Source organism: Manis pentadactyla, chromosome 9, assembly GCF_030020395.1.
Source record: "Manis pentadactyla isolate mManPen7 chromosome 9, mManPen7.hap1, whole genome shotgun sequence".
NCBI classification, from domain to species: domain Eukaryota; kingdom Metazoa; phylum Chordata; class Mammalia; order Pholidota; family Manidae; genus Manis; species Manis pentadactyla.
Window position 1 is genome coordinate 108,012,970 of NC_080027.1, and position 17,573 is coordinate 108,030,542.

The following is a 17,573-nucleotide window of genomic DNA, read 5'->3' on the forward strand; positions in this document are numbered from 1 at the left end:
TAGGGCTGGGTGTTTAGCAGTCCTGGGTTCCCTCTCCCTCCCCGCTCTGACTCCTCTCCTCCCACTGGGGAGCTGGGGTGGGGGGGTGCTCGGGTCCTGCTGAGCTGTGGCTTATATCTTACCCGCTTCGTGAGGCGCTGGGTTCTCGCAGGTGTAGATTTAGCCTGGCTGTTGTCCTGTATCTTCTGTTCTCTCTTTTAGGGATAGTTGTGTTTGTTGAATTTTCAAAAATATATATGGTTTTGGGAGGAGATTTCCACTGCTCTACTCACACCACCATCTTGGCTCTGTCCCTTTTTCCTTTTTTTTTACACAGAAATTCACAAGTTAGAATCATCAAAGCTATTAGTGTTTGTCTTTTACACTATGATTCCTTCCTCTGATTTCATGCCTACAAAGCTCTTTCCTCCTTCAAGTTTTAAAATAGACTTCTCTTTATTTATGTTGAGAAAGGAGACTTAAATTATAATCCAGCTAGATTAAAACTTTTTGGGTATGTGTATTTCTGTGGCCAGTTCTACACTGTTTTAATTTTGTACTTCTAAATTCACCTTAATGTTTGGTAAGATAAGTCTCTCCTAATTAGCTTCTTTTCCGACTTTTTTCTGTTCTAATACAGTTTTTTCTGGAAGTTTAGAATCATTTTGGTAAGTTCTAAAATTTCAGTGAGGTTTCTCTTAATAAGTTTTAAACAGTCTGAAGACTTCACACATTACATTAAATGTATTCATCCAATATCATGTTGCGGCTGTAAATAGTTCAGTATTATCTTAGGCTCTTCAGTGCATATGTATTTAGTTTTCTTCATCCACATTTGGCACATTTCTTGTAAATGTACAGTGTGATATTTTCTTGCTTTTGAGAATGGGATTATAACTGCCATGGTTTATGAGGAAAGAAATTGATTTTTTAAGATATTACTTTGAACCTTGCCACCTTACTAAACTTGTTTTAATAGCTTTCTTATAGGTTTTCCAAAGAAACCATGGTAATGTTTATAAGTATTGTTTGCTTTATTTTTTCCAATGTTTAAGTTTCTATTTTCTAAATTTATTGTACTGATTAGAAATTCCAGAAAAAATATTATAGTGCATATTTCTTTCCTCAGAGACTTTAAACTCTATAGAATTGAGTGGGAAGACTCTGCCTTTAATTCTCAGAGCCAGACAATAACAAATGCAAAATTTAGAACCTTTGCTCCTGCGGTGGCTCCAAGGAGAAGAGTGAGCAATATGCAGTGCATCCTTACAATATTTATTTTCCTTTGAGTTTTATCCTATGTTTTGCTATTACAAAAATGCCACATAGATGCAACCTAATACCCACATCTCACTTCCAGTTGAAGATTTTTCCATCAGAACTATTTAAGTCTTGTTCTAAGGAGTAGGCTCTACTTCCTAACCTGAATATTTTAATTTCCTAACAGGGCAGACTCAACATAATTATTGAAGCCTATGTAATCCTATTTATAAAAAGTATAATTTTCATTTCTTAAAAATTATAAATCAGTTTGCTAGATGTTCCCTCAAAACCCTTCAAGTGTATATTTTTCCTTAAAAGCATAGAAAAAAGACACATATATAACTATTTAAATTGGGCATTTACAGACTTACTTTCTTTTTGATCATCTGTATTTATGTTTTTCCATAGTGAACATAACATTATTTAGTTAAAAGAAAAACATGTTATTAAAAAGAAAAAATCTGTTTCACCTTTGTGAGATGAGAACTAGGTGTCTTTGCTTTCCACCTGTAAGAGGAATACTCAGGCTTGGCGTTAGTATCCTACCTTTGCCGGTCGCCATCATTTGTTTCACAAAGCAAAGGATTAGAAAGATGTGAAGTCTATTTGGCAAGACATGAATAATCTCTTTGCCACATTCTATTTAATTTCCTTTATTTTGACCTCTTGAGAGGATGTTTAGCTGAGGAATGAAAATGTGAATGAGTGAGTATGGATTAGCTATATTTTCTAGTGAATGAAGCCTCAGGTACTCTGTCCAGCCCAGCTCATCAGAATTCTCTGCTTCAGAATATAGTCTTAGACCATAGCTAGGAACGGTGTTACTTTGCTTTCCATTAATAGGTCACTGCTTGTAGGAGTGTTGGGTCAAGGATCTGGCATTTCTAGGTTCTGTAGCCTTAATACCATCTGAGTAGCCCATCCTACCTCTTGTATTACACATTAAAATGTTTTATTGTAACATTCAGCATGACGTTTAAAGTAGGTAAACCTGGACTTATAAAAGAAGATCTGGTGTTAAATGAGTTAAAAATCAGGGCTGGGTCTTCTTTGCACCTGATTTTTAATTTGCACCCAAACAATTGATAGTTTTTACATGAATTAGGTGCTGTGCTTGGTATTACATATAAGAAAAGAAGCTTTTTTATTTCTTTTGATGACCTGGCTCAGCTGTCTTCTTTGAGTATTCTTAACAAACAGCTGGATATATTAAGCAATTACTGTCAGGAGTCAGTGGGCTCATTAATGTAGTTTTTTGGGAGTTGCATTCTCTGGCCAACCTTGAGTGGTTGTTTCCTACCTATTTTTCTGTGAATTCAGGTGAAATTTTTAGTGTGGCAAATCAAATTTCATACTGCCTAGCTTTTTGTCAAATGAGATACGTAGCAAATATTTAAGCAGATAAAAGCATTGCTTCTGCAATTGTGTGCCTGTTTTGTGATCTTTATCAGAAATGTGTAAGTGTCTTACCATATAACCTATAGATCTATGGCATATTCCTCTAAGATGCAACTTCTGTTCCTTTCTACTTTAACTGCATGGATCTTCTTTCCCAAGTGCTTCTACCCTTGTGTTTCTAAGTACCATCCAGGTTTCTATGCTTTTTAAACCTTTTTCTTAACCACAAAAATAATACAGATGGCTTGCAGAAAATTGAAATACAGAAAAGCACAGAAAATAAAAAGCACCTATACTTTTATCACCCAGAAAAGTTGACTTTTTCTTTAAAAAATAAAAAATTTAGAATCAGGCTGTTTGAAGTGTGTAACCTTTTTTTAAGTCATAATTATGAATTGTGAACATCCCACATTGTTAAATATTGTAATGTAACAATTTTTAGTGGCAGAATGTATGTGCTGTAATTTATTTAACTTGGTTGTTTTTAGTTTTTGCTATTAAAAACAACCTTATGAAAATCTTTCTCAAATTTGTAAATATCTCCATTAATCCACATTAATACATTTAATATATTAATTAAATATAGGCTACATTTCTAGAAGAGCAATCACTGCATCAAAGGAATGTGTACTTAAAAATTTTTTTTTATCAAGGTGTTATTGATATACACTCTGAGGAAGGTTTCACATGAAAAAACAATGTGGTTACTACATTTACCCATATTTTGTATGGTGTGAAATGTTACAATCCCTCTTAAAACAATATTTTATTCATTTGATTGAAGTATATTTCATTTGATAGATGTTTCCTTTACATATTGCTCAGATTTACTTATTTTTTTTGTAAGGGACTGTAATTTGGACTAATTTTTTTCTTTTTTCATAGCTGGAGAACACATTCAAATCAGTTATTGCACAAATTGGACCTGGAGGTACTATCAATTCAGAGCTAAAACATAAGATAAGATATGTAAGTATTTTCTGTACTTGGGAAATGGGTAAGAATTGATTATACATTTAGATGTTATTAGTGGTTAAGTCTAATTTGTCTGTAAGTATTTATTAGTTTTATGTTTATACCTAATCTTTTCAAATAAACTGCAAATGGAGTAGTTCTTTCAAGATCAGAAGAAAAAGTAAATTGCGCTCTCCTAAACATCTTTAATGTTCTCTAAATTATTTAGAAAATATACATTCCTCCATAAATGTTCTTTTCCCTTTTTTCTTCCCTAACTCCAATAAGTCATTGTTATACATATATATACATGTGTATGTCCATTATTATTCTAAATAGTGCATGGTATCCTATTGTGTTGACGTACCATATTTCATTTGTTTTAATATTGTCCTTTCATGAGATCTGTGATTGATTAACATTTGGGTTATTTCTAGCCTTGGCTATTAAAAATATTAATGTCCTTCAGCATTTATCTAGAGGTAGAATTACCAAAGGTAGTGAATATTTTAAGTTTGGTAAGTATTGCTAAATTGCCTTCTAAAAGAGTATGAACAAATCTACTTCTACTGACAGTGAAATGTTGCTATGCCATCATGTTTTAATTTATACCTCTTGATTTTTACATTGAGCATCTTTTCATACACTTCGTAGCCATTTGTATTTCTTAGGTGGCTTACCTCTTCATGTCCTTGGCTTAACTTATCATTTCTCCTTATTAATTTGGCCAAGTGTCCACCAATTACTTATTTAAGGATGTTCACTATGATTTTTTTTATAGTAACAAAAATTAGAGAAAAATTAAGCGTTCATTGATACAGGATTGGTTAAATTACCCACCCAAACTAGAGAAAATCATGTGGCTCATAAAAAGGTTTATGTATATCTTCATTAATTAAGATGGAAATAATTAATTTACATGGAAGTATCTCATTGACATATTGATGGACTTTAAAAACAGGTTTTAGAAAATGTCATGCTTAATATTGTCCTTTCATGTAAAATCATGAATAATGTGTGTGCATAAAGAAGTTTCTGGAAGGATGTTTCTGAGATGCAGCAACTTTCTGGGTCACAGGATTTTGAAATAAGTTTTACTTTATATTTTTCTGAAGGTTGAATTAGAGTTTGTAACAAAACATAATACCTGGAAAAATCTAGGAAAAGTTTTTTATATTTTATTGGGTAGAGTAAGTCTACTTTTAGGAATTTATCTTAAAAAATAATTGTACAAGTGTGTAAGATGCAAGTATGAGGGTAAACATTGTAGTATTTGTGCTGATGGAAAGTAGGAAATAGCTGTAAACAAAGGATTGAGTAAATAAATTTGAGTATATTGAATAATTTGAAAACTCAATAGCCAGTAAACATGTTGATCCACAGTTACTGACGTAGAAAAAATGTCAGTGGTGTGATACTAAACAATTGGTTATAGAAACAATGATGTTATTTTTAATACTAAATATAGTTATTTCTATATGCACATGGCAACACTGGCTTGTATTATGGGTATTTTCTCTGCTTAACTATATTTTCCAAAGTTTTCTATAGTATCCATTATATTTCTTTTCTACCATTAAAATGCTTGAAATTATGCTGTAGAATATTTATTTTATGTGAGCTAATAGCTAAATATGTTAGCTGAGCTAAAGAACTCTAGGAATTTTTGGAGAGATGTGGCATTGCAGTATTGCACAAGCATGATTTCTCAACTCCAGAAATGTTGGAAGTCACTGTTTTTCTGTGTCGCTATAACCTTTTTCAAACTTAAAACTGATTTTAAAAAATGGTATGACTTTAATTCTTTCATTCAACAATGTTATTTTTGCTTTTGTTACTATTTAAGTTTATACTGTTTTATTTTGACATTTTGTCATCCAGCATTCAGTGGTAACTTTAATGTACTTCATTTTCTATTTATTAGGTTGTATCCAAGTTTCCTGAGGGTTTGCTTATTTCTAAACTTCTTGGGCAGTTTGAGGTGAGTGTTTCCTTTTTCACCAACCATGGTTTTCTGTGGCTTATGTTTCTCATGACAGAAATTTTGTTGCTACTCCTTGGGTCCTCTAAGTCTGTGCCCTGGAACTTAAACATCTTATCTTGCATTTTGGTGTCCTTTTCTTTCCTAAAATAGTTAAGAATATTGTCCTTAGTAAATACTTGATTATGCATAGGAAGGTATTTTTTACTACTTATTGTTATAAAATTATTAGAGTAAAAGTTAATTTATTTTTACTGTCTGATAATACCAAGTGTCAGTAGGGATGTGGAGAAACAGAATGTGTCATGCACTGCTTGTGGAACAAAACCTCTTTGGAGAACATTTTGGCAGTATCAACTAAAGTTGAAGATATGCATCCCCAGTGACCCACCAGTTGCACTTCTACGTATGCACTTTAAAGAAACTCTTATACATGTGCACATGAAGACATACATAAGACGTATGTACATTACAGTGTAGTAAAAAACTGGAAACAAATTAAATGGTCATCAGTAGGAGAATAGATAAATTGAGATTGACATTTATACAATGGAATAATATGTAATAGACAAAATAAATGAGCTAGATTTGTTCTGCAGCATGGATCATTTTTGGAACAGTCATGTTTAGTGAACAAAAATCAAGTTGCAAGAAGAATAATTCAGATACTGCCATCTATCCAATTTTCAAAAATGGTAAGATGTGTATTAGCTGTGTGCCAGCCTCTGTTCTGAATGCTTTTCATATAGTAATTCATTTGATGTGTCAGAACAACTGAGGCACAGAGAAGTAATTTGCTGAAGAGTCAGCCTGTAATGGGTAATGAGGATTTGAACCCTAGGCAGCCTACCTTCAGAAACCTACCTCTTAACTACTATGCCATGAGAACTATTATATATTTGGAGATATAAACATGGATATTTGCAATGCTGTAACATAATGGTTAAGATAAATCACCTCTGTGTGCTATTTTATAGTTGATATGTGAAGCCAGGATAATATTACCTACTTAAAACTTTTGTGAAGTTTAAATGACTTAAAATTAAAGTACTTATAACAGTGCCTGCCACATAATAACTGTTTTATAAATGTTGACTCATAGTAGGAGAAAAAGAAGAAAACGTAAGTAGGAAAACTACACATCATTCCTGATAGTGATGGAGAAAACTTAAAATTCACATTGTTTTAAAGAAATTAATTTTTTAAAGCCACAGAGTTCATTTCACATAGGCCTGTGGGAGAAAGCTAAAACAAAGGAGTTTGCTGGTTTTGGATTAACTAGTAAAGTCACTTATCTAATAATAAAATTACAGAATAAAGTCTGTGAGTAGTAGAATGACTTAATTATTATAAAACTTATGGGTAAAATCAGCCTCTTGTGCCAGATTCACAACTCAGTGAACAGTTTTCTGCCACAATCATTTTAGCAAATGTAACTTCTTGTAACAAAAATTCATGATGTTAAGGTTACCTTACTATGCTGATAGACAGTAACTGCAATAGAGGGGCTGAGGATTTGATAATTTGGGTGAATGTTGAAACCATAGTTTTGTTGATGTGAAACCATCATAAGATTGTATATCAATGATACATTAATAAAAAGATAAATAAAAAATAAAGTCAGTCAGGGCAAAAAGTCATGATGTTATGGTTACAAGTCAACAATCTTGGGAAAAGTAAAACACCCTTTTAATGTTACAGGGAAGCTCTTTGCTCTTCTTAGTAAACAATCATAGGCAGAAATTCAACTTTATGATTAGAAATATGTCATAAGTATATATTTAATTTAGCTTTTATTCTAACTTAACAGAAACACACCCCTAACCCTTTATCCAACATGATATTAAGAAAAAGCTACCTGTATGATTCACTCTCTTGAAGTACCTGGCCAGTCATCTGCCATTCTTTCAAAATCCCTTATAAATTGCTAACTGAAGGGAAGACAGTACAGCATCATAGTTGTTGGATCTTCTTGAAGCTCCACATAAAGACAGAGAAAGCAAAACCAGAATCCACAATGTTTACAACAAATTTGGGTAATATAGTTTCCATGAACAGTTGTGTGGGGAGTAATCACCAGTAGCCACATAATCTTCATATCAGTGTCTATGCCAGGAGAAAACAGTGCGAAACACAAAAGAACCACAAAAGAACTGTCAGGTAGTTACTAAAGTACACAGCAAGTCATTTTGAAAACAGCAGCTGAAACTGGATGATATTTTGACGTATCTAATAGCAGACAGTGTAAGGCACACATGTCTAATAGAGAGTGTTTTGTGCTAAGGCATAAATGGGACTGAAGCACTATAGGCCTTCTGAATTCTTGAAACGGATTGGCCAGAGCTCCCTTCCGGACAGGACCAGACACTAAGGAGAAATTGAACAGATAGGACAATAGAAAAAGAGGGATCCAGGTATAAGTAGGATTCAAGGAAAAGAGGAAATTTTAAAAACAACCTACCATGTATCTTTTTTTCTGTAAGAAATGTGTTGCTCTCTGAAGCAGAAAAGCAATACAGAATGATGTTCTATGGATTAGGAAAACAAATTTCACATAAAATGTGCAACAGAAGAGGATCAGAGTCAAATCTCTTCATTGTGTTAAGAAAAAAGAATAAGGAGCAGAATAACATATCTAAAGACAAAGCATGTCAAACATGTGCCTTTAATATAGATACTGAAGCCTGCTGTTTAAAAATATATTAAAGTGATATAAACATGAAAGAACAACATAAATCTTAACATCAATTTGGAAATAAGGTGACATTATTTAGGGAAAAATAGAAAGAAACTTAACTACAAAGACTAGAAGAGCAAAAAAATACAACAGATAATGCCTTAAGAAAAACCAAAGGTACAATTCTTTCAAAATGTTCCTTTCTCAGGGGAACCCTCCTACACTGCTGGTGGGAATGTAAATTAGTTCAACCATTGTGGAAAGCAGTATAGAGGTTCCTCAAAAAACTAAAAATAGAAATACCATTTGATCCAGGAATTCCACTCCTAGGAATTTACCCTAAGAATGCAGGATCCCAGTTTGAAAAAGACAGATGCACCCCTATGTTTATCGAAGCACTATTTACAATAGCCAAGATGGAAGCAACCTAAGTGTCCATCAGTAGATGAAGGGATAAAGAAGAAGTGGTACATATACACAATGGAATATTATTCAGCCATAAGAAGAAAACAAATCCTACCATTTGCAACAACATGGATGGAGCTAGAGGGTATTATGCTCAGTGAAATAAGCCAGGCAGAGAAAGACAAGTACCAAATGATTTCACTCATCTGTGGAATATAAGAACAAAAAACTGAAGGAACAAAACAGCAGCAGATTCACAGAACCCAAGAATGGACTAACAGTTACCAAAGGGAAAGGGACTGGGGAGGATGGGTCAGAAGGGAGGGATAAGGGGGTAAAGGGGCATTAAGATTAGCACACATAATGTAGGGGGCAGGCACAGGGAAGGCAGTACAGCACAGAGGAGTCAAGTAGTGATTCTATAGCATCTTACTACACTGATTGACAGTGACTGTAATGGGGTATGTGGGGGGTACTTGATAATGGGGGGAGTCTAGTAACCATAATGTTGCTCATGTAACTGTACATTAATGATACCAAAAAAAAAATGTTCCTTTCTCAAAAATCAAAAGGAAATGGAGACACTGGGGATCCAGACACGAAAGGCTGTCTATAAGAGGTTTTTGAAATCTAGTGAGAACCCCAGGTATGTAAATAAATTAAGATGATATTATGCCTGAGTAGCTTATATTGGAATAATCCTAAAGGTAACTATTATAAATTCTGGACAAAATATTTAAAAAACCACTCTTTGAAGGTACTAGAAATTGTCCAAAAGCAGGCAGAAGTTGGGCAGGAGTCAGCATCCAGAGGAGTGAATGGCACGTCCTTGATTTGCCTGAGTTTTGGCTTGGTGGCAGGCCCCATCCCATACTTGGAACTGGGGAAATGGGTAAAAATGAGGATTTTCCCAGTGTAAGGAACCAGAGGATACAGTTTGTTGCTCCCTAAGCAGCTGAAAAATAAGAACAAATCTTAAGATGGAGAGAGCTGCAGAGAGGGAGCCCCAGATGCTACACATAAATTTCGCTCTAATCTCTGGCTAACTCTTGGTCTGCACAGTCAGGCTCAGAGCAGCATGGTAAAGCTAAAAGAACTGAAGGTGTTTCAGCTGTTTCCCCCAAATGGGAGGCAGAGTTTGAGTTTAAGTTCTGCCAAATTAACTCCCTGCTAAAAAAAAGCAAAAGCAATACTCCTAAGTGGAGCGTAAAACATTCCAGAGGCTCTACAACACATCTGCCACGATGTCCAGGATACAAACCAAAATTACTAGCTATGTTGAGAGAAGAAAATGTGACCGACCTTGGTGAAGAGAAAAAGCAATCAATGAAGATGATCCTGAGATGATGCATATGTTGATGTTAGCAAAAAGGGTTTTAAAGGAAACCCTTTAAGACCACATTAAAGTATATAAGGGAATATGTCTTCATATTGAATGTACAGATAAAATCTATAAAAATCAAATCATTTTCTAAAACTGAAAATGAAATAGCATGAAACAAAAAATCCACTATCCACTTCAATATCTTAACAACAAATTGGAAATGGCAGATAAAAGTATTAGTGAACTTCAAAAGAGGTCAGTAGAAAGCCATAACATGATGGGTGGAGGGGCAGTACAGGGAATTATAGATTGCAAAGTTCTTAATACTTTATGCAAGGTAGTACAGTAAAACTGAAAAGTTAAGGATGTATAGACTTAACTTAAAAATACAGTTATAAACCCAGTAGATAAATTAAAACGAAATTGTATAAAAATGCTTAGTAAACCCAAAGGAAGATAGGGTTTTACTGGCAGCTGTCTTGCTTGAAAGACAACAAAGGAATAAAACTTGAGAGTAGCAAAATACAGATGGGATCAATGGAAGTTAATTAGCAAAATGATATCTGTAAATTCAATTGTATTAGTAATTTCAGAAATGAAAATGAGCTAATGTAAATTAATGACATGAGACAGGATGAAACAGCAAGAATGCAGCAACCTGCTGTCCACAAGAATCAAAATCACACTATAAAGACACAGATTGGTTTAAAGTAGAAGATGAAAAAGATATATTGTACATAGAGTAAACATAAAAACTGAGTGGCTAAAAATAAAAAGATAAAGCGGACTTCAAGGCAAAGAGTATTATCAGAGATAGAGGGACATTTCATAAGGATAAAGGGTCAATTCTTTAGGAAGACACAACAGTCAAATGTGTATCCACCTAATAATGCTTTAAAATAAGTGACCTAAAAATTGGTAGAACTCATTATGAATAAATTCCTCAAATATATAGTTTTTTTCTTTTTTTCCAGCAGTTGATAGAATAGTCCAAAAAAATGAATACAGACATACAAAATCTGAACCATGCTCTATATACTATCTTGTTCTGTTTGACTTTTATAGAAAGCTATACCCAAAAATGGCAGAATGCACATTCTATTCAAATGCATATGGGATACTGCCAAAATAGGCCATATAGATAGCTGTAGACTGTCTCAACAAATTTCAAAATATTGAAATCTTAGTTCTCTGTATTAAGATGGAGTTAAATTATAAATCAGTGTAACAGATTACTTAAGTATTAACCATCCACTAATTTGGAAATTAAACAATACTCTTCCAAACAACTTAGTAGAGAAGAAATTATAAGGAAATTTGAAAGTATTTCCAACTGAATGATAATGAAAATAGAACATATCCAAATTTGTGCAGTGCAATTAAAGCTTTAAAATGCCTAAATTAGAAAAGAAGGGTATAAGATCATTGACACGGGATTTACCTTAAGAAAGCTAGAAAAGGAGGAACAAAGTAAACTTGAGCAGGAGGAAGGAAATAAGCTAAGAATAGAAATCAATTAATTGCAACAAGAAAGAATGAACAAAGCCAAATATTGATTCTCTGAAAGATAACGAAAATTGATAACCTACTGGCTAATGAAATGAAGAAAGGAGGACATAAAATACCAGTAGCAAGAAAGAAAGAGATTCTATTATTATAGATCCTACAGATGCTAAAAGCACATGTAAGGGGATATTGTAAATAACTGGCCTGTCATTTGACAACTGAGATGAAATGAATTCCTTAAAAGGCACAAATTGAAGAAAAACTATTTGCAGAAAACATGATTCTCTATGTAGACTATACTAAGAGTTTGTGAAAAAGCTACTAGAATAAGTGAATTAAGGCCAAAGATAAGGTTACTATAAAAAACTTGTATTTCCATATAAAGGGAGCAAACAATTTAAAAATGAAAAATTTTAAATTGTATTTGCAATAGTGTCAAATTACTTGAAAATAATTTTAACAAAAGATATAAGGCATCTACACTGAAAAAGAAGTGAGAGAGACTTATGTACATTGAGAGCTATAACACATTCATGGGTGAGAAGACTCAATATTGTTATTAATCAGTACATTCCCATTATAATTCTTGCAAGAGATTTGTAAATATTGGCAAATCCATCATTTGTCATATGTGACAGCGCATGAGGAAATCCACTCTTATGCACTCTACTGACTTCTGACAGACGTGCCAAAGGATTTCAGCGGGGATGGGAAAATCTTTTTAACAAATGATGCTGGAACAACTGAGTATTCATACAGGAAAAAAATTGAACCTCAACCCCAACCTCACACCAAGTGCAAAATGTAATTTAGATATATAATAGACCTAAATGAAAAAATAAAAATTAAAGCTTCTAGAAGAAAACATATTCATAATCTGGGGATAGGTAAGGTTCTTAAGACATGGAAAACAATAATCAATTTAAAGGAAAATTGATCATGAGACTATATGAGCATTCTCTTTAGCAGACTCCATTTAAAAATTAATAAGCAGACCACAGACTGGGAAGAAATTTACAATCATACCTCTAAAAAATGACTTAAATCCAGAATACATAAATATCCTTCTATAGAGTCATTACAGAAAGCCAAATAATTCCACCAAAAAAATGGCAGAAAGATTTGAACAGACACCATAAATGCAGATATGAGTTATTAATCACAAATGATTGTATGCTCATACATTTTTGGTGCAAGTATAAAATGGTGCAAGTAATTTGGAAAGTGTTCCAACAGTTTCTTACAAAATAAATACATATTTACCCTTTGACCTAGAATTAATGCTCTCAGATATTTATCTAAGAGAAATCAAAACCTATGTTTGCATACAAGACTTGAACGATAATATAACAACTTTATATTTAATAGCCAGAACTTATTCATTAATAGGATAATGAATAAAGAAATTGTGGTATATTCTTACAAGAAAATACTATTCAGCATTAAAAAAGAAATACTAAAATACTATTCAGCATTAAAAAAGAAATAAACTGATACATGAACCTATGTGGATGAATCTGAGAAACACTTGCTGCTTGAATGAAGCTTCACACAGAAGAGTATATACTGTAGGATGTTTTCTGTTTTTGCATCTATCAGAGCTAACTGAATGGTAAACATAAGTTTTATGCATTTCACTGTATAAGTTTTTCACTTCCTTGGTTAGGTTTATTCCAAGATATTTTATTTTATTTATTTATTTATTTATTTTTTAAAATAATTATTTTTTATTGAAGGGTAGTTGACGCACAGTATTACATTACATTAGTTTCAAGTGTACAACACAGTGGTAGAACATTTATATACATAATTCTAGGTTCCAGCTATCACCCTACCAAGCTGTTACAATATCTTGACTATATTCCTTATGCTATACATTACATCCCGGTTATTTATTTTACCATTGGAAGTCTGTCCTTTTTTTTTTTTTTTTTTGTGAGGGCATCTCTCATATTTATTGATCAAATGGTTGTTAACGACAATAAAATTCTGTATAGGGGAGTCAATGCTCAATGCACAATCATTAATCCACCCCAAGCCTAATTTTCGTCAGTCTCCAATCTTCTGAGGCATAACAAACAAGTTCTTACATGTAGAACAAATTCTTACATAATGAATGAGTTACATAGTGAACAGTACAAGGGCAGTCATCACAGAAACTTTCGGTTTTGCTCATGCATTATGAACTCTAAACAGTTAGTTCAAATATGAATACTCATTTGGTTTTTATACTTGATTTATATGTGGATACCACATTTCTCTCTTTATTATTATTATTTTTAATAAAATGCTGAAGTGGTAGGTAGATACAAGATAAAGGTAGAAAACATAGTTTAGTGTTGTAAGAGAGCAAATGTAGATGATCAGGTGTGTGCCTGTAGCCTATGTGTTAATCCAAGCTAGACCAGGGCAATAAAACATCCACGTATGCAGAAGATTTCTCTCAGAACAGGGGGGGTGAGGTTCTAAGCCTCACCTCTGTTGATCCCCAATTTCTCACCTGATGGCCCCCCTGTGACTGTGCCTGTCTTAGGTTGTTCCTCCCTTGAGGAATCTTACCCGTCTCTGGCTAACCAGTCATCTTCTGGGGCCATACAGGGAAATGTGAAGTTGGTAAGTGAGAGGGAAGCCTTACTGTTTGAAAAGGTTAGCTTTTTACTTCTTTGCATATTTATGCCCTGTGGCTTCTATGCCCAGCATTTGTCTTGAGGTATCTTTACCACTTGGAGGAGTTATGATACTCGGTAAATTTGATATGAGGCACGAATTCTATTTAAGGGTTGTAATTAGGAAGGAAGAAGAAAAGCTATAGAAGTAGCAGGCGGAAGAAAACATGGGAAGATTGATTATTTCTTTGACATATCTTCTTGTAGAGTAACTTCAGCATATATAGGTTTTAAGCTACTACTTAAATTGCGCACACACATTAACATAATAGGAGTATAGTTACATAACCAAAACATATCTGTAATTACCAGCCATCTCCAGTGAAACCAAGAAAACCATTAAGGCACCTTAGGCATTTGTGAAAACTAATCTATGATACGGTGGATATTGTCCAACTGAACTTGAACAGTCTGAGAGAAATCAGACAAATTAAAACAACCCATTCCTGGGGACTGTTCACATGCCATATGTTCTTTTAACAGTAAATAGTCTGTAGTTGTAAGAGTTTGGAGCGCTACAATTTGCACTTCTCCAAATACTTGGTTGAGTTCCAACAGTATAGATCCAGTCAAATTTGTTGTTTTACTGTATGCACAGGCCAGCTTAGATATCTCCTTCCTCATTCCCATGGCAAGTCCAGGAACTGGTGGGATGAGTGCATCTACAGCTGTAGCAGTGCGTGGATCTTTGTTGGGGTTTTTTGATGATCATCTTCTGGCATGAGTCTTCCAGAGAGTGCAGATGTTGGAAGTTCTTTTTCATATCGTATCTTAGTTCATTTTCGGGGTAGCCCAATTAGGCTTTGCTCCTCTGTATAAACACAAACAGACCCTTTGCCTACACTTTTATATGCCCTTTATACCCTTGTGTAGAACTCGTTGGAGGTTACCACACAGGAACTGCCCTTTTTTTTTTTTTTGCTTTGTTTTTGGTATCACTAATCTACACTTACATGACGAATATTATGTTTACTAGGCTCTCCCCTATACCGGGTCTCCCCTATAAACCCCTTTACAGTCACTGTCCATCAGCATAGCAAAATGTTGTAGAATCACTACTTGCCTTCTCTGTGTTGTACAGCCCTCCCTTTTCTCCTACCCCCCCATGCATGTTAATCTTAATACCCACCTACTTCTCCCCCCCTTATCCCTCCCTACCCACCCATCCTCCCCAGTCCCTTTCCCTTTGGTACCTGTTAGTCCATTCTTGAGTTCTGTGATTCTGCTGCTGTTTTGTTCCTTCAGTTTTTCCTTTGTTCTTATATTCCACAGATAAGTGAAATCATTTGGTATTTCTCTTTCTCCGCTTGGCTTGTTTCACTGAGCATAATACCCTCCAGCTCCATCCATGTTGCTGCAAATGATTGGATTTGCCCTTTTCTTATGGCTGAGTAGTATTCCATTGTGTATATGTACCACAGCTTCTTTATCCATTCATCTATTGATGGACATTTAGGTTGCTTCCAATTCTTGGCTATTGTAAAGAGTGCTGCAATAAACATAGGGGTGCATCTGTCTTTCTCAAACTTGATTGCTGCGTTCTTAGGGTAAATTCCTTGGTGTGCAATTCCTGGGTCAAATGGTAAGTCTGTTTTGAGCATTTTGATATACCTCCATACTGCTTTCCACAATGGTTGAACTAACTTACATTCGCACCAGCAGTGTAGGAGGGTTCCCCTTTCTCCACAGCCTCGCAAACATTTGTTGTTGTTTGTCTTTTGGATGGCAGCCATCCTTACTGGTGTGAGGTGATACCTCATTGTAGTTTTAATTTGCATTTCTCTGATAATTAGCGATGTGGAGCATCTTTTCATGTGTCTGTTGGCCATCTGTATTTCTTTTTTGGAGAACTGTCTGTTCAGTTCCTCTGCCCATTTTTTAATTGGGTTATTTGTTTTTTGTTTGTTGAGGCGTGTGAGCTCCTTATATATTCTGGACGTCAAGCCTTTATCGGATGTGTCATTTTCAAATATATTCTCCCATACTGTAGGGATCCTTCTTGTTCTATTGATGGTGTCTTTTGCTGTACAGAAGCTTTTCAGCTTAATATAGTCCCACTTACTCATTTTTGCTGTTGTTTTCCTTGCCCGGGGAGATATGTTCAAGAAGAGGTCACTCATGTTTATGTCTAAGAGGTTTTCGCCTATGTTTTCTTCCAAGAGTTTAATGGTTTCATGGCTTACATTCAGGTCTTTGATCCATTTTGAGTTTACTTTTGTATATGGGGTTAGACAATGGTCCAGTTTCATTCTCCTACATGTAGCTGTCCAGTTTTGCCAGCACCACCTGTTGAAGAGACTGTCATTTCACCATTGTATGTCCATGGCTCCTTTATCAAATATTAATTGACCATATATGTCTGGGTTAATGTCTGGATTCTCTAGTCTGTTCCATTGGTCTGTGGCTCTGCTCTTGTGCCAGTACCAAATTGTCTTGATTACTATGGCTTTATAGTAGAGCTTGAAGTTGGGGAGTGAGATCCCCCCTACTTTATTCTTCTTTCTCAGGATTGCTTTGGCTATTCGGGGTCTTTGGTGTTTCCATATGAATTTTTGAATTATTTGTTCCAGTTCATTGAAGAATGTTGCTGGTAGTTTCATAGGGATTGCATCAAATCTGTATATTGCTTTGAGCAGGATGGCCATTTTAACGATATTAATTCTTCCTAGCCACGAGCATGGGATGAGTTTCCATCTGTTAGTGTCCCCTTTAATTTCTCTTAAGAGTGACTTGTAGTTTTCAGAGTATAAGTCTTTCACTTCTTTGGTTAGGTTTATTCCTAGGTATGTTATTTTTTTTTGATGCAATTGTGAATGGAGTTGTTTTCCTGATTTCTCTTTCTGTTGGTTCATTGTTAGTATATAGGAAAGCCACAGATTTCTGTGTGTTGATTTTGTATCCTGCAACTTTGCTGTATTCCGATATCAGTTCTAGTAGTTTTGGGGTGGAGTCTTTAGGGTTTTTTATGTACAGTATCATGTCATCTGCAAATAGTGACAGTTTAACTTCTTCTTTACCAATCTGGATTCCTTGTATTTCTTTATTTTGTCTGATTGCCGTGGCTAGGACCTCCAGTACTATGTTAAATAACAGTGGAGAGAGTGGGCATCCCTGTCTAGTTCCCGATCTCAGCGGAAATGCTTTCAGCTTCTCGCTGTTCAATATAATGTTGGCTGTGGGTTTATCATAGATGGCCTTTATTATGTTGAGGTACTTGCCCTCTATTCCCATTTTGCTGAGAGTTTTTAACATGAATGGATGTTGAACTTTGTCAAATGCTTTTTCAGCCTCTATGGAGATGATCATGTGGTTTTTGTCTTTCTTTTTGTTGATGTGGTAGATGATGTTGATGGACTTTCGAATGTTGTACCATCCTTGCATCCCTGGGATGAATCCCACTTGGTCATGGTGTATGATCCT

The 17,573-nt window shown here is 34.6% G+C and overlaps 1 protein-coding gene across 3 annotated transcripts in view; it reads left to right on the plus strand.

Annotated features, from left to right (window-relative positions):
* Window positions 1-17,573, plus strand: part of TDRD5 (tudor domain containing 5) — a 93,625-nt gene that overhangs the window by 12,686 nt on the left and 63,366 nt on the right. For all 3 annotated transcript variants that reach the window (XM_036905920.2, XM_036905921.2, XM_036905922.2), the window contains exons 5-6: window positions 3,526-3,609; window positions 5,519-5,575. In XM_036905920.2, coding sequence (XP_036761815.2) covers window positions 3,526-3,609; window positions 5,519-5,575 — 141 coding nt within the window. The remainder of the gene's footprint in view (window positions 1-3,525; window positions 3,610-5,518; window positions 5,576-17,573) is intronic.